This window comes from Aspergillus piperis (assembly GCF_003184755.1).
Source record: "Aspergillus piperis CBS 112811 unplaced genomic scaffold BO85scaffold_1, whole genome shotgun sequence".
NCBI lineage: Eukaryota > Fungi > Ascomycota > Eurotiomycetes > Eurotiales > Aspergillaceae > Aspergillus > Aspergillus piperis.
In genome coordinates this window covers 2,864,075-2,890,195 of record NW_020291591.1, presented here as the reverse complement: position 1 = coordinate 2,890,195, position 26,121 = coordinate 2,864,075, and the positions used below count along the sequence as shown (strand labels likewise).

At 46.2% G+C, this 26,121-nt stretch overlaps 10 protein-coding genes across 10 annotated transcripts; 6 read left to right on the top strand and 4 right to left on the bottom strand.

The window, feature by feature from the left end:
• Positions 1-879: 879 nt before the first annotated feature.
• Positions 880-2,303, top strand: BO85DRAFT_495447 (S-adenosyl-L-methionine-dependent methyltransferase; the record flags this gene model as incomplete). Its single annotated transcript, XM_025663925.1, has 5 exons — positions 880-1,056; positions 1,106-1,232; positions 1,285-1,408; positions 1,474-1,925; positions 1,975-2,303. 5 exons carry the CDS (start codon positions 880-882, stop codon positions 2,301-2,303), a joined length of 1,209 nt encoding a protein of 402 aa, XP_025521448.1.
• Positions 2,304-3,744: 1,441 nt separating this feature from the next.
• Positions 3,745-4,275, top strand: BO85DRAFT_483364 (uncharacterized protein; the record flags this gene model as incomplete). The annotated part of the gene is made up of 1 exon (XM_025663154.1): positions 3,745-4,275. One exon carries the CDS (start codon positions 3,745-3,747, stop codon positions 4,273-4,275), a length of 531 nt encoding a protein of 176 aa, XP_025521447.1.
• A 721-nt stretch (positions 4,276-4,996) lies between these two features.
• Positions 4,997-6,299, top strand: BO85DRAFT_495440 (alkene reductase). The gene has a single exon (XM_025663924.1). It carries the CDS (start codon positions 5,073-5,075, stop codon positions 6,183-6,185), a length of 1,113 nt encoding a protein of 370 aa, XP_025521446.1. The 5' UTR covers positions 4,997-5,072; the 3' UTR covers positions 6,186-6,299.
• An 827-nt stretch (positions 6,300-7,126) lies between these two features.
• On the top strand, positions 7,127-8,474 carry BO85DRAFT_495434 (uncharacterized protein; the record flags this gene model as incomplete). Its single annotated transcript, XM_025663923.1, has 5 exons — positions 7,127-7,501; positions 7,558-7,636; positions 7,700-7,808; positions 7,895-8,133; positions 8,244-8,474. 5 exons carry the CDS (start codon positions 7,127-7,129, stop codon positions 8,339-8,341), a joined length of 900 nt encoding a protein of 299 aa, XP_025521445.1. The 3' UTR covers positions 8,342-8,474.
• A 37-nt stretch (positions 8,475-8,511) lies between these two features.
• Positions 8,512-9,646, bottom strand: BO85DRAFT_360058 (zinc-binding alcohol dehydrogenase family protein; the record flags this gene model as incomplete). The annotated part of the gene is made up of 3 exons (XM_025655537.1): positions 8,512-9,000; positions 9,058-9,480; positions 9,542-9,646. The coding sequence occupies 3 exons, from the start codon at positions 9,644-9,646 to the stop codon at positions 8,512-8,514; spliced, it is 1,017 nt and encodes a 338-aa protein (XP_025521444.1).
• Positions 9,647-10,397: 751 nt separating this feature from the next.
• On the top strand, positions 10,398-12,012 carry BO85DRAFT_360409 (T6SS phospholipase effector Tle1-like catalytic domain-containing protein; the record flags this gene model as incomplete). Its single annotated transcript, XM_025655549.1, has 2 exons — positions 10,398-10,505; positions 10,561-12,012. 2 exons carry the CDS (start codon positions 10,398-10,400, stop codon positions 12,010-12,012), a joined length of 1,560 nt encoding a protein of 519 aa, XP_025521443.1.
• Positions 12,013-14,746: 2,734 nt separating this feature from the next.
• Positions 14,747-15,554, bottom strand: BO85DRAFT_25559 (uncharacterized protein). Its single transcript, XM_025654972.1, has 3 exons — positions 15,473-15,554; positions 15,171-15,229; positions 14,747-15,093 (listed from the first exon to the last, which is right to left on the bottom strand). The coding sequence occupies exons 2-3, from the start codon at positions 15,227-15,229 to the stop codon at positions 14,793-14,795; spliced, it is 360 nt and encodes a 119-aa protein (XP_025521442.1). The 5' UTR covers positions 15,473-15,554; the 3' UTR covers positions 14,747-14,792.
• Positions 15,321-17,319, bottom strand: BO85DRAFT_495426 (uncharacterized protein). The gene is made up of 6 exons (XM_025663921.1): positions 17,237-17,319; positions 17,153-17,181; positions 16,913-17,094; positions 16,003-16,863; positions 15,855-15,942; positions 15,321-15,805 (listed from the first exon to the last, which is right to left on the bottom strand). Exons 1-6 carry the CDS (start codon positions 17,305-17,307, stop codon positions 15,432-15,434), a joined length of 1,605 nt encoding a protein of 534 aa, XP_025521441.1. The 5' UTR covers positions 17,308-17,319; the 3' UTR covers positions 15,321-15,431.
• Positions 17,320-18,203: 884 nt separating this feature from the next.
• Positions 18,204-19,531, bottom strand: BO85DRAFT_495424 (zinc-binding alcohol dehydrogenase family protein; the record flags this gene model as incomplete). The annotated part of the gene is made up of 5 exons (XM_025663920.1): positions 18,204-18,466; positions 18,521-18,894; positions 18,952-19,155; positions 19,211-19,345; positions 19,399-19,531. The coding sequence occupies 5 exons, from the start codon at positions 19,529-19,531 to the stop codon at positions 18,284-18,286; spliced, it is 1,029 nt and encodes a 342-aa protein (XP_025521440.1). The 3' UTR covers positions 18,204-18,283.
• A 1,656-nt stretch (positions 19,532-21,187) lies between these two features.
• On the top strand, positions 21,188-22,890 carry BO85DRAFT_495419 (FAD-binding oxidoreductase; the record flags this gene model as incomplete). Its single annotated transcript, XM_025663919.1, has 4 exons — positions 21,188-21,415; positions 21,499-21,715; positions 21,790-22,187; positions 22,255-22,890. The coding sequence occupies 4 exons, from the start codon at positions 21,188-21,190 to the stop codon at positions 22,888-22,890; spliced, it is 1,479 nt and encodes a 492-aa protein (XP_025521439.1).
• Between the last annotated feature and the right edge of the window lie 3,231 nt (positions 22,891-26,121).

The following is a 26,121-nucleotide window of genomic DNA, read 5'->3' as shown; positions in this document are numbered from 1 at the left end:
CCTTACCTAAATTACTACTTCTCAATGGTGACCCTATAGCCATGATGAAAAATGCTTAGGTAAGATGATGGCACGGGCCACGGAACGGAGGGATAGATAATACAAGACATACAGAAACTACAGAGGGGCAGAGGGAGACTACGTGGATTGCGAGGGATCTCGGGGCCTCAAAGGGGGAAACGCTGACGCATAGGTTACATACGGATTCCTGAGGGATTTCAGACAATTGATTAGGCTAATTCAGCATTGTAAAACGCTTGAGAACATGTCCTGCAGATAGAATCCGTGGCCACGGCCCATCAGCCGTCAGCGACTCGGGAAGGGCCCAAATAGGGGCTGTATTCAGATATAACTATTCGATCAATCATGTATCTGGGTTTCAATCCAGCATTCATGAGGTATATCATATTCTTCGTCAAAAGTATTCTCCCAGTGTCTCAGTCTTTATTGAGTGCCTTGCATGTTGTAGTATGAAGATACCAATGCAGGGTAATTCATGATATGTAATCTTGAATTAAACGGGGTGTATTAAAATAATATGACAGTGTTACTGCAGAATGGTAATTAAAGATATTCTGCTAGGGGGGTGGGTCCTCGTAGGGATGGGTGTCATAATGACTGCAGGACACTATTGCCGTGAAGTACTCAGCCAGCCACATTCCTCAACAAATGCATGACGCCCCATCTAATAGTGTATTACCGAAGAAAATCGCGCATCCATGGTGTTAGAATTGCCGACCCCAAGTCAAAATAGATAGATCTGAAATCAAAGCATATTTAAGATAATGAGTAGTTCAACCATCACCTCTCAAGTCGTAGGATTGGCGTCCCACCCTCACTCAAGCACCTCATCCCGTGTCTTCTCGCTAGCAATTTGAGATGGAGCAGCTCAGATTACAAGCAGTTTGCTTTCTTCTTGAGGAAGTAAAGACTTCTATCGAGGAACTGCAAGATAAAAATACAGATAAGGCCAGAGTTGCAGCACATGGAAATGTCATAAAATTGGCGCGGGCAATCGAAAACCCCAATGACTTGATTTTGAATCTTTTCTTCTCTGTGAGTCATCTAAAACTTTCCCTCACTAGAACTGGCCTAATACAGAAAGCCTACTCAACTTATGGCCGTCAAGGTCGGTCATGATGTCGGTCTTTTTGCAGCCCTTGTGGGGTCAAACACAGCAGTCACCAGCAAGCAGTTAGCTGCAGCGAGTGATGCCCACCCACTCCTAATAGGTAATGTATAAATTGGCCTGCTGTTTAATTGTGCAATATCTAACTAATACAGAGCGGATAATGCGTGTTCTTGTTGCAATGGGATTTGCTGAAGAGCAAGAAGGTGGAACGTACCTCGCAAACGCGCTCTCAAGGGAGATGACAGAAAAAGCATCTACCAGTGTAATTGAAACACTGTAAGTCTCCCATTTTGCTCTTACACATCCCAAAAGGGGATATATCACTGACGTCCTTGACTCAGATTTACAGATGTTGCTCCTGTTATCCAAAAGACACCAGAATTCCTCCGAAAGTCTGGGTATCAAAACCCTGAAAATGGCCGTGAGGGGCCCTTCCAATACACTTACAATACCAGCCTGTGCACATTCGATTGGCTTGCGGAGAATCCTATTATCCAGGCACGCTTTCACGCTTATGTAGACGGTGTTCGATCAAATCGGCCATATTGGTTCGACTGGTTTCCGGTGCAAGAGAGGATGTTGAATGACTGTGCTAAAAACCCAGATGAGCCGCTTCTTGTTGATATTGGTGGTGGAACTGGGCGGGATATCTCGGCTTTCCGGGATAGATTTCCAGATGCAATAGGGAGGCTCTTCCTTGAGGATCTTCCCTCAGTGATTGACCGAATTCAATCAGTGGATCAAGTAATAGAACCGATCAAGTACAACATATACGATCCCCAGCCTGTTCATGGTAGGTCTCCTCCCGTTTCTGTTCACCTTTTGCTGATGATAACTTGCAGGAGCCCGCGTGTATTATCTCAAATTTCTACTCCACGAGTTTGATGATGAAAACTGCAAAGTTGCGCTTCGAAATATCACAGCCGCAATGAAAAGGGGTTATTCGAAACTTGTGATCGATGAGTTCGTTCTTCCAGATCAAAATGCTGGAATCTTTTATTCTATGCTTGACATGGGCTTGATGGCTTTTAGGTCAGGCATGGTGCGTACGCAAACACAATGGACTACTATTCTCCAGTCTGTGGGGTTACATGTCAATGTCATCTGTTTTCCAGATGGTAATGGCCCCGCGATTATTGAGGCGGAATTGTTAGGCGAAGACTTGAGTTAGTTGCTACTTGACCTTGGAATAACCTATTTGGGTAGCGCACTGGAGCAGTTTAGCTGGGTAGGCCCTCATGGGCTAGATGTTATTCAGGTGAAGGGGTAAATCTTTGACTTTTATAATATAGGGAATATATACCATTCATATGAAGTATACTGATGGCCAGAGTAAGTAAGAGAGTGACTAGGCATACAAGTTGATGGGGCTAAAAGCATTTCATCCTCAACTTCAGAGTATCTGTAAGTAGCGACAATCTAAGTTGAAGAACATTTTCCTTCCTGTAATCAGCTATACAAAACTTCACTCTGAGATAATGATCCAGACCAAATAGAGTCTCTGCTTGAGTATAGGGTACGGGGTCAGGTGTCGATGACTGATGAATATGTAGTCAAATCACCCACAAAACTATTTCGTAAATTGTAGCCTTCAATGTACACTACATGTACGAACCAGACATATTTTAGAAAGGCCAAGAACCTAAATACTTACTTATAAGCAGATAAAACCCATCGCCACGGTAAAGTGCGCCACTCTATTGGGATTACTTTCACACTTGATCAGCATCACTTCGACATCTTGTCAGGTGCACGCGATCATCGGCCACTAACTAGTCGCCTCACCAGCAAAGAGCCGATCAAGCCATTTACTTGCGAATTCGGCTACAGGAGTTATCCCGTAGCTCACCACTGTGAAGACTCATTATTCTAAAGTCCAGTGATAACATTTCATAAGTACCGCACAAGGTTCTAGGTACATGGAAGAAGCAGGTGATCTGGTCGTTTCTTGCCACACCTTTCTTGTCAAGGCATTTTTGCCGAGATTTTCCAGTCACCTTTTTGACCACGCCTCTTTCGGCCATGCTTCTTTTGGTAATAACCGCCGACCTCAATTTTAACTTCCTCACATCTCTGCCGCCGTGACCATACAGACTCTCAAGAACACAAAGAATTTTCCCATGTTTACTACTGGAGTTCTGCTTGGATATCAGGGTACTCCAGGTCATCATTTCGAGCGAACAAGTCATCGGAAATGCCAGAACCCCAAGGACAGAATCTATGCCCTCTATGGTGTCAATCTGGACCTCCAGAAGGCTTTCCCTCCAGATTATAACAAAACATTTGAGCAGGTTGCGCTGGAGACAACAATTTGAATGATCGGTCAAGAGAAGTCCATGTTTCTCGTGCTAGCTCCTTGTGCTGCACCCAAAACATGGAACACTCGGATACCTTCTTGGGTGCTGGATTATCGCCCAGGCTCCGCACATTTCATAACGTCTTACCGGAAATCTAGACTAATACGCCCCTTGGTATTCCATGCAGGCTGCCAGAATGCTAAGCCACCCGACAGTGGATTAGAGCATATGATAACCAAGGTATCCGACAATAGATCAATTTTACACCTCCCTGCTAGGCGATTCGCTAAATGCCAGGCTTTGTTGCAATTCTCAATGGAGACACGCATGATTGCAAGTCAACTCATTAAGGTCTTTGAGATGATAGAGGAGCGGTGGAAAGATATCGGTTGCATCGAATACTTGCAACAACATCTTCTCGACACATGGTTCGCTTATCACCTTGGCTCGAAAGGAGATTACCCAGAAGACAAGATACGTGGTATGCTATTGAAGATAGCGGAGTTAGATCTACCAGTTACCAGGAGGGAAATGTGGGAGATAGAGGGTGCTTCAACGGTCCTTGAACATCTCCAAGGTCTTGGAGGCCACTGGCTTTTTTTAGCGCATAATTCCTATCTCTCCCTCTTTGGAATCAGTCGAGAGACAGTGGAAGATGAGGACATCTTCACTATCCCGGATCTCTTGAACCGCCCGCTCATACTTCGCATCAGTGACATTGTGGTCAACAAGGGCGCGAAACCGTACTATAAAGTAGTTGGCCAGGCCATCGCGGGCAAAGTATACCACCGTTCAACGCTCGAAGCTTTCACACAACAATCTATAGAAGAGTTTCTTGTGCTTTGACTTGAAAGTTTGAGCCATGTATTTTAGTTCCGAAATTATTTCCTTGTTCGTTAACCTTATCTTGATACTAATGAAGTTTGGCTTCACATGGCCAATGCTGTGAAACCGTTATACCTGCACACTTAAAGCTTCTTCTTTGGAAACCTTGGAGGACAGTATCAGGATATGAAAGAATCGGATCACAAGAAAAAGTCTTTTTGGTCTCAAGTGAGTTTGCAATTCCTAATCGATGGCGTAGTATTTGTGAGAAGACTATACCTCCTTTACACACATGTCCACGCCAATCAAGCGATCTTATAACGGATGGTTCAGGGTATGGTACAGACCGGTGTACCGGTATCATCTAAATGGCCCCACTGAAATTATAAACAAGGGAGTTGCAAAAGAACAAGCCAGCAACCCTGCCATATCCATGAAATTATTAGCGTATTACCTTTGCATAAATTAAACCCTTTGCAAAATACTATCGACTAAACCATCATCATGCATGAGCCAGGCTTTTATAGGACCCGCTTCGGAGTGTTCGGAAAAAGCAAACAAGCCCAAAGCAAGCAAAACAAGCCTCGGCTGCCGGCGGATACCCGCACCGCAATGACTTCATGGCCAAGCAGCAACTAATAATGGGGATTCTTCGGGCTAATGTTAAACATACAAAAGTAATATATAGGTCTTCGTGATGATCAACCTAAAAGTCCCCGAAGTCTGATATATTACTTATACCCCCAGTTTACCCAAACCTCAACTACTGTAATTCCCGCACATAAACCTCGAATCCCCTAAACATTGCACTCCACATCATGGCCGAATTGACCTCACCCATCCGCATCGGTGGCCTCGAGCTACACCACCGAGTAGTAATGGCCCCATTAACCCGCAATCGCGCCGACGCCCAACATGTCCCGCTCCCTATATCCCGCGACTACTATGCACAGCGCGCCTCCGTCCCCGGTACCCTGATCATCACCGAAGGCACATTCATCTCCGCTCGCGCCGGGGGCATGGGCCATGTTCCCGGGATCTGGAGCGATGATCAAATCGCCCAATGGAAGATCATCACTTCCGCCGTCCACAGCCAGCGCAGCTTCATCTTCTGCCAACTCTGGGCGCTAGGCAGGGCCGCCAAGCCAGACGTCCTCCAGAAAGAAGGCGGATACCGCGTAGTCTCAAGCGGAGACATCCCCATGAGCGAATCCAGTCCCACGCCAACCCCATTAACCGAGGAAGAAATATCCGAATATATCACCGACTACGTGCGCGCAGCGCAGAACGCCATTGCCGCTGGGTTCGACGGCGTCGAGATCCACGGCGCGAACGGCTACCTTCCCGACCAGTTCACACAATCCGTGAGCAATAATCGCACCGATCGATGGGGCGGTAGCATCGAGAATCGCTCCAGGTTTGGTCTCGCTATCGCGAAAGCCGTGGCGGATGCCATTGGACCCCATAGGACCGGGTATCGCATTAGTCCTTGGAGTACCTTCCAGAGCATGCGGATGTCTGATCCCCGACCGCAATTTACGCATCTTGTGCGTGGCCTGGCGCAGTTGAACTTGGCTTATTTGCATGTGGTGAGGCCACGGATTTCGGGGTCAACGACAGTGGAGCATGAGACTGAAGAGGAGGATGAGTCGTTTCTCTATGAGGCGTTTGGGGATAGGGGGGCTATTATTCTCGCGGGCGGGTTTACGGCCCAGACGGCTACTGAGGCCCTCCGGGCGCATCCCGGGTATCGTGTCGCCATTGCCTTTGGGAGACATTTCTTAGCGAATCCGGACTTGCCGTTCAGATTGAGAGAGGGGCTGCCGCTTAATCAGTATGATCGGCCGACGTTTTATACGCCCATGTCGCCGAAGGGGTATGTTGATTATCCGTTTAGTGAAGGTTTTAGTCCTTCTCAGGGGAAGTTGTAGCGAGGCTGCAAACGAAGGCGAATAGATGTATCCTCTCGAATTTTCAGCATTGTCAGCATGTTCTCTGCACTATACACCTCATTATAACTTTCTCCGCAATACTTTCCGTCAAGCCATAATATAGCCCGGAAAGTGCCAAAAAGCACCCTGGTTTAGAACAATACTATTGCGGACTTAAGGGAGGTGTGAAATGATCTTATGGGCACAAGCCCAGGAACCGACGGCTGTATGATGTCTAATCGCGGTACCATCAGAGACGGAACTGATTCTGGTACAATATTAGAGGCGATTTGAAAGGAGACAGCCACCATACCTAGAAGACCTGTCGGTCGGTGCGCATTCACGCATGAATGAATGACTGAGTACATGAGTCAATGCTGCGTGCATGTCCTGATGCACGTGCGGGATTTCAATGTCGCACACTACCCACTCCTAAAAGAGCAATATATCAAGTTGGCAGGGATGGCCATAGTGACGGGATAAACCAGTCATCCGCATGGTGTTGGTGGAACGCGCGAAAGGGGGTTCAATGCGACAAAATGGATTATAATTTTACCTTTTCCCAAGCAAGAGATCCACTCTCTAACATACAATTATAGACTACCTCCCGCTATTGGGCAAGTATCTTAGCCTTGGGGGTTAGCGCAGCGTCTGAAGTTGGGTGAGATGACCTTTAAGGCTGTGAGAGATTCTTGGCGCCTCTAGTGAGTCATTGCGCTATCTAGTTCATAATGATCGGGGTGCAGATCAGGCTAGCTCGTCTGTTGGAACTGCTCCACAGTATTTCGAGGCTGTATGCAGGGGCCAAACCAGAAAGTTACTTAAGTAGAAATAAAATGAGTATTTTTGGGCCAGTGAAGTATGTACTAAGTTCATACAGAATTTTATGATTTTTTTTTTGTTTTCTTTCTGATACCTGACCGAATTTGGTCTACACTATAATGGCTAGGGATGTTCAAGCGAGACTGGCATACCTCCAATGGCAACCCAGCTACACTCATACACGCCCTTATAGAATTGGTGTATTTGCTGGACGGAGAAAGCGCGACATCGATCGCGACAAGACGACGAATTTAGTATTTCATGTGGCCGATCGTCCTGAGACTATCCGAGATATTAGGGGACTGACTGAACCTCCTCCGTCCGATCTTGATACCAACGGTTTCGTCTACAAGAGATGCCTCGCACCGACTCTTACAAAGTCTTATGAGTACTCAGATCCTCATAAGGTCAACGATATCTTCTTGCCAGAATGCGAAGCCATTCTGAAGGAACACGTTAACGGGGCTGGTGAAGTCATGATTTTTGATTGGAAAGTACGCTGTAACACAATCATCTTATGTGTCAACCACTAAGCTCCTACTTTCGACAGATCAGAAAGAAAAAGAGCGCAAAGGAGAAAAGGACGCGAAACCCGAATTTACAGGGGTTTGCGCGACAGGTTCATATAGGTAAGCTACATACAGTACATCAGGCGATGAGCGTCAGAAGAATGTTTGTGCTGACATGACAAGACACACTTCTAACTCGAGATGAGATTGGAACTCCTTTAATGGAGCGTATACGCAATCACCTTTCAGAAGAGTCTCAACACCTTCTTTCTGGGCGAGTCCAACTGATAATGTGAGTTCATAGGTTATCCTCCTCTCTTGCCAGACCTATCCAGGCGGTTAGATTAGTGATTGCAAGTGTAACTGACATATAATTAGACTCTGGCGACCAATAAGCGGGCCAATTGAAGATCACCCTATTGCAGTATGTGATGGACGAACCTTGGACGCATCCAAGTTGATTGAGTCCGATATGATACGCGGGAACTATACCGGAACTATGCTCTATCCACAATATGAGCCAAGCGATGCACATAAATGGTATTATATGAGTGACCAGGACGTGGAAGATGTGCTTCTGTTTAAAGGGTTTGACACGAAGGAAGATAGTGTGAAATGTGAGTGGTTAATCAACCTGTTTAGCTGTCTTCCAACAGTCCATATCCCTGTCAAGCCGGTGGGTTTGGAAAGGCGTCGGGTGTACATTGACTAACGGAACTTGCTGCAGATACACCTCATACTTCATTCAGTCCTCTGAATACAGCGAAAAGCCCGTGCTCTAGGGTTAGCGTTGAGGTGAGGGCATTGGTGTTTTCGCGCTACTAGACAAAATCCTAACATGAGGGACAAAGGAAGAAGTGTAGGGTAGAACATAGAAGAACACAGATAAGCGAGCATACGAAGGGAGATAAATAAAGCATTCCGATGTTCAAAACTATATTACATGATCTCAAACGTCGCTCGGCATCACATTCGCTTCGTATAACTATTACAGCTCATTTATCAGGATCCTGGGGGTTTAGAACCAGCTTTTTCGGGCTGCGCCCTTCCAAAACGTCGGTACAAGCCTCCTGAATGCTGTTCAACCCACCAGCTCGCTTTTCCAAAGGCGTGGGGGTCACATTTCCGCCCAGTGCCCCGGGAAGATACTCACGATACCACCATTCCGTAAAATCACCATATTCCTCCTTCTGGGTAGTCATGCTGAAGAAGTCGTAAATTAAATCGACATTTTGGGCCAGGTTTATCTCTTTACTCTGCGCACGGACAGATGCAAATCTCCCACCGTTTGGTTGCAGGATGTCACTTATAGCATTTGCACTTTTCGCATCACCCGAAGCCGTGAAGATATAATCAAAGGGCCCGAGACTCTTTAATTTGGATACAATCTCATCGTCCTTGTAGTCGAGAACAGTGGAGGCTCCAAGGCCACGAACATAATCGAACTTCCGCGGGGAAGCCGTTGCTATGACTTCGCAACCGACCTAGAAAGCCATGTTAGATTCCTACCGAATAATACCATCGAGCTATTTTGTGCTCACACTGGCCGCATATTGAACAGCGTAGCCCCCCACAGATCCACTACCACTCCATATAAGTGCTTTCCCTTTGCTATTTGTTCCTGGCTTTCCCATACCCAGGTGCAAGTGTAATGCAGAAACAGCTGTCAAAAGCGCAAAAGGTATTGCAGCGGCATCATCAAAAGTCGTGCTGGCTGGTATCTTCGCGGTCGTGGCTTCTCTAGTCACGACGTATTTCTGCCAGCCCCCGTACTTAGCTTCTTTGAGCTGGTAAGTAGGTGTATCGGACACGACGCGGTCGCCCTTTTTGAATTTGGTGACTGACGATCCGACTTCATGGACAATACCGGCAACTCCATTGCCCAAGATGAATGGGTAGGGCACATCCACGTATGCTTGGGCCCGGATATTGGCGTCGAGAGGCTGTATGGCAACAGCATGGTTCTATCACGCTTCTTAGTTACACGACTTCTCCAGCATGTTTTCAGGCAAAGTGTTGATGCACCTCGATCACGATTTCATCAAGCGAAGGGATATTGTACGCCGCGGTGAATCGCTTTAGATCACTTTTGGGCTTCAGAATCCAGGCGGCTTCGTTCAGAGGCGACATGGTGCCTTGATGATGGCAATTCGCAAGGTATAAGTTAGGGGTGGCGACAGAAGCTGTCAATGCTCTCAGTATTTATTTTATCTATTTATCTTACTACTTATAATGTTGCTCTGAGTAGCAAAGGTGCACAATGACCTCAGAGGTTTGAGGAGAAAGCATAGCCCCACAGGAGCTTAATAGAGCCCAAACTAGCAGATGGCCAATGATGAAAAACATAAGCATTATTAATTTTTACGAGATCGACAATTAACCTTTTCAGTCGTCGGGGATGAACTTAGAGTCATATGAGTGGGCTTTTCTCTTCACCTTTACTTGCGCGAAACTTTGTTCTAGAACATACGTGCCAGAAACATACGCTTTAGAGTTTGCTTGGAACGAGTGTTGGGGTCATCTAGACATCATCAACCAATCTTTGGCTCTCGTATTCCGCACCGTAACATCCGAGACCGGAACTGGCCGATATGTGTACATCTTCGGAAATTTTTGACAAAAGGCAATCGAATCGTCAGGTCCTTCATTATATTGTTTTATAGTGTCCATGGTATTCCTGAGCTACAGCACATGCATAAGGCAGAGTTGGAAAATGCGAAGCTCTGGACATTAGATTCAACGACGGGTAAGTTTCGCCACAAGTTACCCGTGGGTCTTCTCTACATTGACAACATTTCTTTTTAAGCTTTAAAAGAAGGAAGTGCCACTGAGCATTCGATAAGGCGGTGCAACTGTTCAGAATTCAGAAGCAACACCTAGCATGGAGCGGACTGCCGCAGGCAACAGAGAGTTTGTTCTCTGTTTCGATGGAACTGGATATAAGTTTCGCGGAGACGAATCAGACAGTAATGTCCTCAAGATCTACAGAGTGAGTAGTTAAAACATGAGCCAATTTCTTCAGGCTACACTCACATTAATCGAAGATGCTGAACCGCCATGACCCTCGTCAATTTCATTATTATCAGCCGGGGTTTGGGACGCATACCACCTCGATCTGGCAAGCCAGTAAAGCCAGCACTAATCGCCTGAAGAGATGGTTTACAAATATGAAGGACTCCGCGGCAGGCACAACATTTGAAGAACATGTCATTGACGGTTATAGATTTCTCATGCGCTTTTACAGCCCCGGAGATGCCATATACATATTTGGTTTTAGCCGTGGAGCGTATGTTGCTCGCATGCTTGCGGAAATGATAGACCACGTTGGCCTGCTAGAGCCAGGGAATGAAGGGAAAGTACGCTACGTCTGGATGACCTTCTCTAAGTGGGCAAAATGTACCAACAGCGTCGACACTGGCCAGACGGAAAAAGATGATTTATATAAGTACATGAAAGCCCTACGAGAGACATTTTGTCGTCCGGTATCGCAGATTCGCTTTCTCGGATTGTTTGACACCGTCAACAGCATTCCACGATTTGAGGTGAATCGCAATAAATTCCTGTTTCCGTTCACGGCGAAAACCTCGGCTAGGGTAATTCGGCATGCTGTTTCTATCGATGAGCATCGTGCCAAGTTTCGACAGGATTTGATTTCAGATTGCAATCCTAACAGGCCGTCGACGCGGCGCAAGAAGCAGGACCAGCCAGAGCAACAGGGGCGTTGCACAGGCGAGGCGTTCTATCGACCAGCCCCCGCTAATACGCTCTCCGAAGCTAAGGATGGTCTCCGTGACGAAAGCCAGAACACGTGTCAGACTCAGGACATCGAGGAGGTGTGGTTCGCCGGATGCCATTCGGATATTGGCGGCGGACTAAAGTTGGATGACGATGAAGCCATAGCACTGAGCCATGTGCCATTAGTGTGGATGGTACAGGAGGCGCAGCGTGCGGGGCTTCAATTCGATCGCGAAAAGATGAAGCTCTTTCATTGCCTCGATGACCCAGCTGCCTATAGAAATCTTCCGGGTCAACCGGAGCCAAGCACTGGGATCCAAACGAATGGAGATTACGCAGTTGAGAAAGGGAACGAATTCGACTTCAAATCCGCACTCCGAAGGGCAACTACAATCGGACATGTACACGACTTCCTACAGTATGGTCAAGGTGTGTCGTGGCCCACCGCTTTAACGTGGAAAATAGTAGAGTATCTTCCGTTTCGGAGATTGGCATTGCAACCCGATGGATCTTGGAAACCCGTTCGGTGGCCTCTCCCTCTTGGGGAGAAACGTGACCTTCCAAAGGGAGCTAAAGTTCATGGCTCAGTCATTCGCCGCATGAAGGCCAATCAAGACTACAGGCCGGAAAATCTACTCAGAGATGGGAAGGGGAAGAATAAGCGACCTTTGGATAGTGGAATCGGCGCGTGGGAGGTGCATGCCTATGAAGGCTGTCCAGTGCGAGAGATATACCGCCGAAAGTCGAGCGAAACCGGCTAAACTGGTTTCGCTTGCTATATTGCATATTTTGCCATCGACAAATAACGCATGAATCACGAATCTTACTATGACGGCAGCGAGCCGATTGCAGGACGAGACAGCACAAGAATGGAAGAAGAGGACCGGGTCCCAACACGCAGAATTCGCTTCAGATCCAGGCAGGGACTGGGTGCTCGCATTTCTGATTCCAATGGTATGGGGACGGATGAATGACACATCTCTCAACCAAGACCGGGCCTATACCGTCACATTTCACCTGCTCACGCAAGTAGTTGCATATTCTCTCCATATCAAGGGTGCCTTCTTGGACCGGCATTTGGTTGACAGGCTTGCAAGTAGCATCTAAGTCCGTCAGTCCCTCGTTAGTGTGCGGGCTTTTTATGACGCAGTGTGTGGTTCCTTGTTATGGTCACTTGGTGCCACTAAATATGCGAAACCTGTCTACTTTGAAGGAAACACTTTATGCCAAGACAAGGGCAAATGAATTTGATCTATCTAGGGTCCAAGAGGTAGGGTTGGAAGGATGGAAGAGGTGGTGGAAGGCCACGCAGGAAGAAGAGACGAAGAATCAGCTGACGCTGCCTTGCTGCAGTGAATATCTCAACAGACAACCAAGTTGGACCTTGACCATCATCTGCTCCGATAAATTCGGTATGCGACTCTCCTCCAGAGCTGTCGTGATATTTGATTCAAAACGGCAATACTAACTCTAATACGGGATTTACAGGTCTTCATCTTACATGATAGACAATACAAATTATCAGATGTACCCACCCGACCAACTCCGTCTTCGAGGAACATAGCGTACTTCTCTCGGCAATCTGGTCCGCTTTTGCGTCTACTACAAATCACAAGGAATCTCTTGCCCTGTAAACTGTCTAGTGGATGAAATAATAAAGTAGAAAAAAAAAAAGGAAAGAAAAGTAAAAAAAAAAGTAAAAAAAAAAGTAAAAAAAAAAGTAAAAAAAAAAGTAAAAAAAAAAGAAAGCATACAACAGCATTAGTATGGCTGTGATCACCCAAGGCCAGACGTGGGCGTCTTGCCACTCTTAGTGGCCCTTCATGGCCTCCTTCAGGGACCTCAATATCTTCTTCACCCGAAGGGCCAGAAAGCGCATTTTCGTTTATGCACAAAGAAAGGCTGCCCGTGTAATAAATAATATGAGGTCAATTCTGCTCTTATTTTAAACGCTCTCCTATCTTCAGCTCTCCTTTCTCGAATTATAATTTAGTTTTCAAAAGTACCCAATATGGTCAAATATCAAGAGATGGCTTTCTCTCAAATAATCTCAAAATTATCCAAAAGCATTTATGGTGCCACAATTCTGATAATTACCACAGAATATATCCAGAAAGATCTAGAGTAGAACTAAATATACTAATACTTCTCCACTGCTATACATCAATAAGAACAGGTAAGGTATACAAATCTATAACTTATCAAAAACTGAGCCCGTGAGCATAAGATACAAAAGCAGAAAAGAATATGAATACTACTATTATAGCTGCATGCTATTGTTACGGACCCCTGCTAGTTAACTTACTAGTGAAGCGGACTCGCTAGGCAGAAGGTACTGATAGGAACAGTATTCAGGCAAAACTAAAATATGATTGAATAGAATTTCTGATTATTTTTATGATACCTAGAATAATTATATATTATATAATTATAATGTTCAAATTAGAGTGGTTATATAATGTGCTGTTAGATTAATAGGCTACTTTAGCGGAAATAAATCATCTGTCCAGCTGGTTTAACGGAAAGCAAAATTTTGGGCTCGACAAAAAGAACATTTTCTATACGTTAAAATGCTACATTCTCTCTAATCAGTTGAGTTTATCATAGCTCATGAAAGTTTAAAAGCCAACAACTCAAAATAGGAAACAAATAAGGGCTCGAAATATTCTTCCCCTTTTTGATAGAGGCGATCTTCTGAGAGTTTTCGATGAAGTTATATTTGTTAGCGCCCGCAAAGCCGGGCTTCCAATCTAGTAGATATCTGGAGATACTAGTATTGCCGATATAACTTATTGTGAACAAATTAGACATAGTATTGGATATTCTATCCTTGCCTACAAATTTTTTCCTCAGCTTATACTTCCATTTTTCGTTACTGGACTTATAGTTGTTGTATTTGTTTCTCTGTTCTTGGCTAAATAACGTATTAATCTAACCCTAGATGATCATAAAACGATAGCTCCGATCTGTAATGCCGATTTTCTGACTGACATAGTAACTTATTTTGGAAGTGATCTCCGGTGTTAGATGATGATTAAAGCTCTGAGTCTACATGGCTAATTTCTGGGCTACCATTGTTTAGGCATCCACCTCCATAATGTTATGGTCAAGCTTCCATTCAGTATTGATCATAGCTCGATTGATCGAATATAATAAGGATATAGAGAGTCTGAGACAGTCCCTATTTTACCCGGTGATGGGAAACCTAGAATTAACCTAACGCTGGCTAGCCGCAGGCTTGAAATCTCAAACGCAGCCCAGACGCGGGGACCAGTCTAGGTGGGGGTATAGATTAAAGGATTATTTGTGTCTTAAAAGGCGGAGATTTTGCATGCAAGACCTTCGGTCATTTTGTCACCCTTATTATTATACGAGCATATGCTCAGCAACAGATGGAAAGGAGAGCGAGGCACGAACTGCACAGTACATATATGACCTAAGGAAAGAAACTTTCAAAACAGGAACCTTTGAGTTGTTTATTTTTAACTGTATGACCCACGAGCTATTCTCTACAGGTATTCTAGGATTGATATCCTTCCCGTCAGATTCCCCATAGCTTTTTTAGATCTGCGGCACGATCGGAAGTCCTCCAACCTGTTTCATTCTCAATTTGAGTTAGATGCTTCAGCAGGAGTATCTTCTCCGTGGCATATGCCTCTTCCAGGTAAGATCGACCGTGATGGAGGGGCATATTGCGTCTTGATATACTGAATATTGTTGAGGGATGAAAGTGTGCATGATCACCAGACAGACCATGACAAGCCCATGACGATGATGACGATCCGCCGGCAAATACCACTCCTGCAATTGAAAGTGGTTGAAGTTGATTCACCCAGTTCGCACTATATCTATCAGTCAATGTTCAATGCTCCCATCCTTCCAGAATATTCAACTATGGTTGTTCTTGGTTGAAACCTACTGAGATGGATTTGACATAGATATACCACAAAGCTCCCTCGCATGCCAAACAACGTCCATCTAAGAGAAGTCTGGTTAGATCTAGTACCCAATCACAATTTTCACCTGGTTATAGTAGAAATATTGGCCAATGTCAATAACTAGAGTTACTTACAACGTCTTCGACAAGCAGAGACGGGATTTCCGATTCCGGTACGAGGCCAGTTTGTAAGAGGAGCATGCACCCAGTATGATAAAAGGTATTCCCACAAAATAAGAAAGTTCAGAATGAAGATTTGTAGAAAGAGAAAGTGAGGGACTCACTAGCAGATGATGAAGTGTATATTATGTCCGGGAAAACCTTGGGAGGAGAGCATGTGGCCCGCAGCAACGGACACACTTCCCGGGGACGGAGCCGATACCATGCTTGGAGCTTTCCCCACAGCTTAGAAACAGAGACGGTATATGTAGGCCTAGCTTCTCTTGTACCAAATTTGGGTTCAGCAAACATATTGATAATCTGGGCAAATATAAATATGGCAAGATTACAGTAGTCATCCACATCCTTTTGCATGGCTGACTGGATTGAGGTGTCATCTAACCAGAAATCCGCAGGTATCAATGTCGTCTTGCCACTGATAAAGGCTGCCCATATATCTGACCCAGTTATTAGTGATTTGCAAGTACTGGGCCATTTAAGTGGTACCTATTCGAGCGAATGCCCAAAAACAAGATTTGACAATTCCCTGGCTAGATCCATTCCATTTCTTTGCTAGAAGAAGACCAGCGCATCCCTATAAACGTAGTCAGCATATATATAAAGGTCTGATACATGAGGGGCAGCACCAGCACACCTTCAAGTGCCGCCTCCAGTCATGGACACTCGAAGCCATCATTTCGTAAACGCACAGCAGAGTGCAGGTTGCGAGAATTGCCACCCCTGCTGTTGCAGGGTCCTGCTGTAGAAGGTGCTTGATTGTATATTGGTACAGTTCTAAAGTGACTGGGCGCTGTACTTTTGCGACGTGGTCCTGCTGACGAGAAGCAAGAGACATTGCAGCGGCTACAAAAGCCGCGGACTCAGCCATCGAATGCAAGGATCTCATTGTGAAATGCATATTTGAGTCGGTTGTCTCACACCATGTTCCCGTCTCCTTGATATACGAAGAAAGCAAACGAGCTTTTTCCGAGGAACTCACAGGCAAAAATGGCTCAGGCGGCCGCGGTTGGTCCTGAGAAACACCTAGACCAAGCGAGAAAGGTGGAATAAACGTCTCAGTTGTATTCGTGACTATACTGTGCGTGCCATGTGGTGGGTAATGGTGAGTATTGGAAAATGGGGAGAACGTATACTCCCGAACCACGGGCTGGAGTGAGGGCGCGAGTTCTGTGCTGGACTGACATAGATCACTGACACTTAGGTATGAAGGCGTCAATTTGACCTCGGTTCCTGTGGCACGAGAGGTAGAAGACTCTTGTAAATGAAAGTAGGGAATATCCGGCGTGCTTGCGCCCCCGTCAGAGCGACTGCTATACGTAGTTAACGTTGTCGGCGCAGCAGGACTGTTCATTATGGATTTGTCTTCGTTTAAGACATCGTTGTCATTCTTCTCCGATCCATCCACTGCGTCCGATTGGTCTAAATCAGAATTAAACGCATAAGTGTCTCGAAGGACATGATATTGACTAGCAATTGAGTTCGATTCATCGATTATCTGGATCCACGACGTTAGTAAAAGGTACATATAAATTTGAATAGCGTACCCTCATAACACCTTGCGTCGGAACTGGCGAAGAATCATGTTGCCTTCCGCCAGGGCACAAGGACGCAAATTCGCTATGAGATAACTTGAGGTTACGCGAATGGTGGAATAAAGCCCTGAGCCCCCATTGGCAAGTCGTTCCCCGAACTTGACAATTCCTGCAATGTGGGCGGGCTCCATCACCTGTATTGATATTGGTGAGGAAAGAGGCAATTCTGTGGAGGTTCCATGATGTTCTTACACTTCCGGCGACGGCGACGGCACTTCAAGCTAAAAGCAGTTAACTGCAGCCACTTGTTATATGTAGTTGCGAAAGGCTGTTTACCATCCTGACCTCGTCCTTTTCCACTTCACTTTGACCTGACTTGTGGCGGCTTCACTATCTGGCGCTTCCATTTTCCCTACAAGCTTCGCAGGGTCGATATGTAATGAAAGGGGGGTTGTGCGGGAAAGAAAGTTGTGTGGGGGTTTGGGTTACCCTTCGGCTCCATTAGTCACATTGGATGGGCTGGGTCCTTCTACCATCCGCGAAAGTGAACATAAGAAGCGCAGGCGCCGCTAATAGTGCGTGATTGCCACCATTGAGCGATAGTTTTGTGGAGACTTTCCCGATCAAAAAGCTAATCACGTGTTGACTGACCAACAAAAAAAAAAGATGGCAACTGCAAGCACCGCCAAGCCATTAGAACGAAAGTATGCCGCTAGCAAGCTATACAAAGTTCCAAGTATTGGGCAGGTTCGATTCTACGCACTCCCGAGTGATTCCAGCCTATTCGAGTAGTGTATCAGGTATTAGGTCGTAGAGCACTCTATGCACCTCCGCAGCCGCTCTGGGGGTAGAATCATGCAATTGGCAAAACCCAAAGCGAACCGTTGGCCACTCCAACTGGAGATTCTATGTAAACCGGGGACATTGCCTGAGAAAAATCGGTTTTGATGCAACCCACCTACGGCTATCTCTGCCATTTGAGAATAGTGGATGGCAAAGCATTCGTATCGTGGCTTTCCGGAGTCAACTTTGGTGTGAGACAGACCTCTGTACAATACGAAAAGCGCTTATCGCTTTTATAGCAATCCGTTGCAAATGGTTAACAAGTTGATGGAAGTCAACGAAAATTTAGGCTGGTGAGGTATAGCAGGGACGATATACTCGCTATTTCTTTCATTCACGGAGATTTTCATTTTCGGATTTGGAATCCAGTTGAGAGCTTGTTGAGAGCCGAATGTGTTGGGAGAGTAGGACGTTAATGTCATAGTTTCAAATTAACTACTGTGCGTATTAAGATGTTCTATAGACATATGATATCGTCAGCATGTCTGAGACACAGCATTGGCAGGACCATCATATGAGACAGCGATAAATCTCATAGTCTTAGACCCTGTACACAATCTTGTAGTTGGAGATGGCCCCATCACGGTATTCCTGGAACCCTTTTGGCACAGAGTCGAGTCCCTCGAAGAGTTTCGGAGTATTTGGCGTGATGATTCCCAAGGAGAGCAACTCAGGAAGTTCTTTGAAGAACTTGGCAGCAAGCTCATGATCCTCCTTGTGAGGCTGGAAATCCGATTAATAGCTGATTTTATATGTTCAATATCAAGCATGACCTACCGGCCAGTAGAAATCCTTATACTTATGCTCCTTCAAGAAGGCTGTCCAGACAAGTACATCTGTCACCTTAGTTTGTTTTGTCACGTTTTCAGTAGAAGCTTTGCCCGGACGAACAGTACACAAGCCACCGCCTTGTTCAGAGATTGCCTGCGATGCAGTGACCGAGGATGAGCCGTTGCCGATAGTGTCGAAGACATACTTCAGGTTGGAGTTCGTAGCGGCCTTGATACTCGCCACCACCTCGGGATCGCGGTAGTCGAAAGCGTGACTAGCACCAAATGACTTGACAAGGTCATGGTGGCGGGGACTGCAGGTCGTCACAATGTCGAGGCCGTAGTGCTTGGCAATCTGGATGGCGTAAAGTCCGACGCTTGCTGCAATGCGTGAGCGCCTATCCTCTTGATACGCCACATCTCATCGGTTCAACTCACAGCTTCCGCCCCAGACGAGAACAGTCTCTCCAGACTTATGAGGGATGTTGAGACAGTCCTTAGAAAAGAGAGCAAGCAGTGCTGTGCACGCGGCGAGAGGTACTGTGGAGGCCTCCTCAGGAGGGACGCCTTTAGGCAAAGGGAAGCAAATTCGCTCATCTGCGACGGTGTACTCGCTATAGCCACCCAGTCCTTTAATCTCACCTGTTCAAAGGTTTAGACTTTAATTAGGATCTAGGTACCCGAGACAGTAACTGACCTCCCCAAATCAGACCAGCAATCACGGTGCCAGTCTTTAACCTGCTCACTTTATCGCCCGTCTTCTCGACAGTACCGACAAAATCACAACCCAGGACAGCGTCATCTCCGAAAGCATTGGTGTCGAGTGACTGGACTAACAGACTCAACTTTAATCATCACAAAGGCGCGCTTGAAAGCAAGTCTTACCATCAGTAGGGTTCTGGGCGACGTGGGAAATTTTCACCAGCACCTGATCTTCTGTCGGAGTCGGCGCCGCAATGGTTTCTTTAGATAGCTTGCCGCCTTTGGTGACGAGAGCTGTGGCAGTGGTAGGAACCATTTTTTTTGAAGTTTCCAAGTACTATTCCTGCTGAATGAGCTCTCAATTTGATGTCAATTGCTTTTCTTTTCCAGCAGCTGCAGGGTTTGTGTTCGATGCAGCGGGGTCCTTGTGCCTCTGTATATGAGTATTGTTCACCTACAGTGAGCCAGACGACGAGATTTGTAATCAACCAAAATGTCATCAGTAGAGCGTCATTCAATTCACCTAACATCAAATTTGCCTAAAAATTACTTCAAGAGATTGTGTGTATTGAGGTACGCATTTGGCTTCCACCATGACGTTGGCGCTTGCAGATGCCAGAACAACAAGTGGCAGCGGCTAGAATTTCCGTTTATGCTTGGGTAAGTCTTCAGTCACTGATAGCCCAATCGTTGGGAGGTCCCACATCTACCGTATGCAAAATTATTTTTATTTCTTGGCACCCTTAAGAGCTGCACACACCAAATAAGATGTGGACATTTATAACCTAACAAAAGTCTTACTATATTTATTAAATCTAGGCTCTCATAAAAAAAGAAAAAAAGGCAACAGACCCTCTCAGGTGTTTTATCCGTAGGCTGCTCTTATGCTTTTAGCAATCGAGTTTCACTATGCTTCCAATGACTGACAGCGCCACACAATTGTCTGTAGATCTCTCCATGGACCTTTAGTGGTAGAATGACAGCTTAAGGCCTCCAACTGCAGACGATGTCACAGCCTGGCGGACGTAGCATACTTGAATCTGGCATAACTCCTGTGATATTACTAGCCTTGGACCACACCTTAATCCACCAAGTTCAATTAGAGTAATTTAATTGCCTAAAGATCAAATTAGTTCTGTCATTTCTGACTGCAACGAAAAGCAATCGGTGAGTTCGGGTCGGTTCAGCAGGGTACCTGTACTGATTTGGCTAGACCCTGCTTAAAGAGACGATAGCTAACAAGAGAACACGAACCAGATGGAGAATAATATGAACCAATCGGAAGGCCTTTTGACAGCTTGAGTTTGGTAATAGCTTACCATGCTTGCCGCAAAGACGCAAGCATCAGTCTTGAGCGCACATGGCCAATTTATTCCGACTAGGAAGCTCAGATGAACTTTACAACAGGTGGCAGGGTCCACAAAGGAGGCACAGCTTTCATTTTCTCAGCGCCAAGCCCACCACCACCACTACATGCCTACAGCAGGTCCAGGCGCCAGCCCGCTCAGAAAAACAGCTACTGCATTTTAGTGATCATCAGGGGCCTGAGCACATTATACGCCGCAGCAAGCTCGGGAAACCCCGTGTAAGGCAGGGCCGTTCGCATACTGCACCACAGATTCAGTTGAGAGTTGTTGACGATGCTGGATTTAGTATAGTCATGAGAAGAAATGGGCAACTCCAAGCTACGTAATATTTGTGCGAACGAAAGCGGAGCAGTCATTTCGACAAATATTTTCATCTAGATATGATGGCATGGGAGCTTCATTGGATCACAGGAGATTTTTAGGCTATTCTACTAATAGCTGGACTTATTAAATACTATTAGTAGGGTTCGCAACAGCCCTTCGGGATACATAAAGATGAACTGTTCCGCCGGTCTCATTTTGTTCTCCTCTCCCAGGCAGGCTACCCTCTCGAGCAGCTCCCTGACCACATCAGCCTGACCAACACTAGCTACTGCCATTCAAGGATGAAGCTCCTAAAGATCCTGGCAACTATCTTCTTCGGCTTCGTCGTCCGGGCCGAAGTGCCTTCCAACAGGACTGCCGAGACCAAGTTGGTGCAGATCAAGAAACTGCTCATGCCTCAGCTCTCCGAGAATGCCACGATTATCTTTCCCGACTCCGAAAAATGGTATGATGTTACCCATCGTGCTGCTGCTCCCCGCGTGAACCCAGGCTATCTCGCCGTTGTTGAGGTAGCTGCCGAAGACGATGTTGTGAATACAGTATATGACCAATTGTTCATTGAATGACGGAACATTATCTAATTTCTTTACAGATCAAAGTCGCTAACGAGGTCGGAGTCCCATTCCTAGCTGTCACCGGCGCCCACGGCTGGACCGACGATATTAGCAAGATCCAGGACGGAGTTCAGATTCGTATGCGTGGCCTCAACCATGTAGGTCTGAGCCCTAACAATGACACTGCATACGCTGGTGGTGGTGTCCTTCAATACGAAGTCGTACAGGCTCTGTATCCGTATGGAAAGCAAGCTGGTAATCTCTTCTAACCTCTCATGTGGCCCCCGCACAAGCCAAGAGCCATCGACTGACAGGAATATTCTCCGTAGTCCACGGTCTCTGCGAGTGCGTCTCTATCCTGGGTCCTCTTTTGGGTGGCGGTCACAGCGTGCTTCAAGGTGATTACGGCTTCGCTGCTGACAGCTTGGTCTCAGCCAAGGTCGCTCTCCACAATGGTACTGTTGTCACTGCCTCAGCCACTGAAAACGAAGACCTCTTCTGGGGCCTTCGTGGTGCTGGTCATAACTTGGGTATTGTCCTTGAGTTCGAGGTCAATGCTTATGACATCCATCCAGATCCATGGACCTTTATGACCTTCGTCTATGAGGCCGATAGGATTGAAGAGTACTTCGACGCTTGGAATGACCTCGAAGACAGCATTGCCGACCCGGGTTTGGTTGTTTTGAACGGCTATTACCGCAACTTGCCCGAATTCAACGCTGAGAAGGTAATTAACTAGCCTCGTCTTTGTTGCCACAAGTCACATATAGCAGCTCTTGTTAATAATATTCCAGCCTGTTGTGGTCATGGAGCTCATCTACCAGGGTTACAACACCGCTGCTCCCCAGTACATTGAAGCCTACCGTGCTATTGGTCCCATTCACGAGGAGACAATTACTGATATCTACTGGAACGAACTCTTCGATATCACCAACTTTGGTCGTGATGACCGGGTGTGTATCCCGAGTCAGAATTGGGCCGGCTACTCCAATTCCATCGCCCGTTGGGATCCTGCGTCCATGCGCGAAAGCTACAACATCTTCGCTGACCTTGTCGCCACTGAAACTTACAACACGTCCACCTTCATATTCGAGTCCTATGGCCGCAAGGGTGTCCGCAACTTCCCCGATGACTTCAACGCTGTCTCACCAGAAGAGCGCAACAGGCATAACATGTTGGCTGCCTTCCTATTCTGGTCTGGTGATGACGAGACGGAGCTCGCTGTGGCTCGCGAGTTCGGAAAGAGGCTCCAAGTTGCCAGCCGCAACGGTGAGACTGCGCACTCCTATGTTAACTATGCCATGGGCGGCGAGGAGCTTCCGCAGGTGTACGGCCGTGAAAGTGACCGCCTCGAAAAGCTTCAGACCATCAAGGCCAAATTCGATCCTCACAACAAATTTGGATTCTACGCCTCCCTCGCAGATGCTTGATGGCAAAGATTAAATGATAGGAGTAGTTTAGGAGGATAGGGAAGAGAGCCGGGATATAGATATATAGGCTCAGCCCCTTATCCGGCCTTGGAGTCTGGTCTTGGTTGGCACTGCAGGCTTTTCGATGTTTCACGCTTCGACGAACGAAGTATCGGTCCTGGTCAGTGATAGACCCCTTGGCTGGAGAGCTAGCGTAGACAGTATCCCCTCTGATGCTGTCTAATAGATTTTATAGAATAGCGTAGGTCAACCTAAAATACATATATATGAGATGTTGGTCATTGGTGGAGTACACGAAGCTAAATACAGAGCGTACTAGCTCCGGCCCTAATCTATTGACCAACTTACGGACTGATAATTGCTTGAGGTCATCCGAGGTTCTCACAAGCTCGGATGACCCGGATGCGCGACTGAGCTGTCATTTTAGCTGATTTGCTGCTATGACTGGTCGCGTTCCTTTATTCACTTGACGCGCTGGCGAGCAATGGGTACGTAAGGGTCGGTCTTTAGAGAAGTTATTTTGGCCTAGGCTGAGCTCGGTTGTTGGCCCACAACCAAGTATATATGCTATAAAGCTGCCAAAATGCACTTCGTAAGTCTCGTGTCTGGTCATGTATATCGGGCTGCGCGACACATTGTGCAGATTCTTAGACTCCACCAGTGGTAAGGTAGATTTGCAATGAGGCATTCTGGCAGTAGCGATTCCTTATTATCTTAGACAAAGTATTGCTACTGCACTTCCTGACATGCGCGATCATAGTGTAGGTTCTAGAACATTGATAATTCTCTTCCACTCAGTCTGTACCTACCTTGCGAGTGTCATCTAGCCTTGCTTTTTGAGAATCATTTGAATGGCCATGGGCTAAAATGACTCATGTATTGTACATTCACACTTAAGTAAACGAAGTAAGCTGTCGAAATGATACTGTTTCCCTCAATAATCTCTGGGCCGGTGTTTCCCAAACGCAGTGACACTAAGTGCTGCGGCTTTGAGGGGCTTTTAAGCCTAGGGTACACCAGTCGAGCGGAAAGTCGAATACGAGTACAATCTTTATCACGAGGCGGGCAACCCCACAGCATATGGTATTCACATTAGTCGGCAAATTTTTAGATTAGTTAGCGTTTATTTCTATTGTATAATGGGGACGACGGACAGGCCAGTGGTGAGATGCTTTATGGCAGAATAGCTATCCTGAGGAAGGGATACCGTATTAAGGAAACTGTATATTCATGCCTCCACTTGCCACAGTGAAACTATTCGCTCCTATTCGGACACCTATACAGCCAGTGAGAACCATAATAGCAGTATTAAAATGCTGACTTAATGTACTGAATGGTTGATGTAAGAAGCGAGTTGTTTTCCACCCAGTATCCGGCTCGTATATTTGTGTCACGTAGATAAGTGGAAACGTATTCGACGGATAAGACGCCACCAACCATAGCGTCATCATTCAGCGGCATGACAATGGAAACCTGCAACTGGGAAAGCGAGCTGTCACGGGGACAACGTGCATTGGCCACACAGCGACTACCTGGTCTCGACCCAGCAATATCCCTTCCCAGATCATGATGTGATAAGATAATAATCCGCCAATAATGAAGAGAAAAAAAAAGGCTTTGATATCAATCGTCATTGACCTCCGCGCGAGGTGCAGTTGTGGCAGCACGGACGTGTCCCATCACCTAATACGCGAATGGAAAGCTAGTAAGCAAAGATTCTACAGAAATGGTGTCGGACCGGGAAAAGTAAAAGAAATTGACTAGCTTATATCTTCGTCGCCGATCGCGACAAAACTGTATAAGAAGCCACCCCCGTGAGTAATGAGCAAATTCGGGGTAGCCATACACACGAAAACACCTACCACCCAGTTTGCGTTCTACTCCTTTAAATTACCTCTTCTGACTGTGTGTGCCTTGGTATTATTCACAACTGAGTGATCTTTGCAGCATAAACGCTAGCGCTTATACGAAAATACCTAGGCAGGTCATCATAAGTATCCAAGGGGGAAAGAAGACAAGAGCAATGACAGATGTGGGTTTTATTCACTAGGTTAGGTGACAAAGGTGGAAGGGAGGGTGGAGTGGTGGAAAAAAGAAAGAATTAGATCACTCGAATGGCAAGTGAAGGGGCAATTTTGGGCCTATTATTTAACAGGTACTGGAACGCAATTATAATCCTATACGGCTCTCGTAGGCACACCCTTATCTCAGCATTTTCCACAGAATAATGAATTCCAAACTCTCAGGCACATAGCTTTCCATCTAAAGGAAAACTATGAGAAGCCCCAATACCGTGAGTTGGCGAACCCTTGAGCAAAAGCAAGAAGCAAACAGATGCATATCGCTCTATAAACCGTCTAAGGAAGAGGCCCGTCGCGGGCATAACTCATCCAAAGTGGCCAAGAAATCCCGTCTAATTATCTGTGGCATCAAATTACTAGTTAAGCGAAAGCTTGTCGTTCCTAAAACGTTGCTGTACAACTTATCCAAATCTGGCGGAGAAAAGGCAAGTAGAAGCGCCGACGTGGGGCATATTCGTGATATATGATGAAGTGGAACCCTGATTGATTCCCGAATTCCTGTAGGGTCTGGTCACTGCCAATGAATTGCCGATGCCTGTAAACCACTTTCCAGGGAAAACGAACTATTCCGCACCGAAAGTTGCCGGAAATTAGAAAGCGTACTGAACCAAGCTTTTTCAGCCATGGCCCGGACCAGTACGTGTTTACAGACACGCCAAGCATCTGAACGCCTAGTCGCATGAGTGCTTTGATTCTAAAGGCTAGCAGGGAAGTCAGCGAATACGTGCTTTCCGGCCTCATGCCTAACAATAAAAAAAGACCAACTGCAATTATGATTATCATTGAGAGGCCAGTTCACCAGTATGTTCCACTCTTATGCTCTTCACCTTGTTTCAAAAATGTCTCCCTGAACTCTGAGATTTTGTCGTAGGCCTACTAAAAGCTCAATGATTTTGTGTGTTCTTCAAAATCGACTCCTGGGTGGCTTCTGATTGTAGACAGTTGCATCTCAGACTCAGTCCATTCGCCTAAATCCTTGATTGTTGTATATCTTTCATTATTGGTGAATGACACAGGGCAAGGCATGGATGAAATGGAGTTCTAAGGATGGGGAATAGTGATGTAAACGAGCACAGCGTATAGGTCGACAAAATCTCCATTCCACGGGTGTCCTGTTTTCTGAAACAGATACTGCGCGTGTCAATGTGTG

Bases quoted from the DNA above. Each gene is read 5' to 3' on its own strand.
- BO85DRAFT_495440 (XM_025663924.1), top strand. From the start codon at position 5,073: ATGGCCGAATTGACCTCACCCATCCGCATCGGTGGCCTCGAGCTACAC.
- BO85DRAFT_25559 (XM_025654972.1), bottom strand. From the start codon at position 15,229: ATGGACGTTGTTTGGCATGCGAGGGAGCTTTGTGGTATATCTATGTCA. The intron at 15,094-15,170 runs GTAGGTTTCAAC...TGATAGATATAG, and splicing joins TCTATGTCAAATCCATCTCA to TGCGAACTGGGTGAATCAAC.
- BO85DRAFT_495426 (XM_025663921.1), bottom strand. From the start codon at position 17,307: ATGGAAGCGCCAGATAGTGAAGCCGCCACAAGTCAGGTCAAAGTGAAG. The intron at 17,095-17,152 runs GTAAGAACATCA...ATATCAATACAG, and splicing joins CCGTCGCCGTCGCCGGAAGT to GTGATGGAGCCCGCCCACAT. The intron at 16,864-16,912 runs GTACGCTATTCA...TCGTGGATCCAG, and splicing joins CGACGCAAGGTGTTATGAGG to ATAATCGATGAATCGAACTC.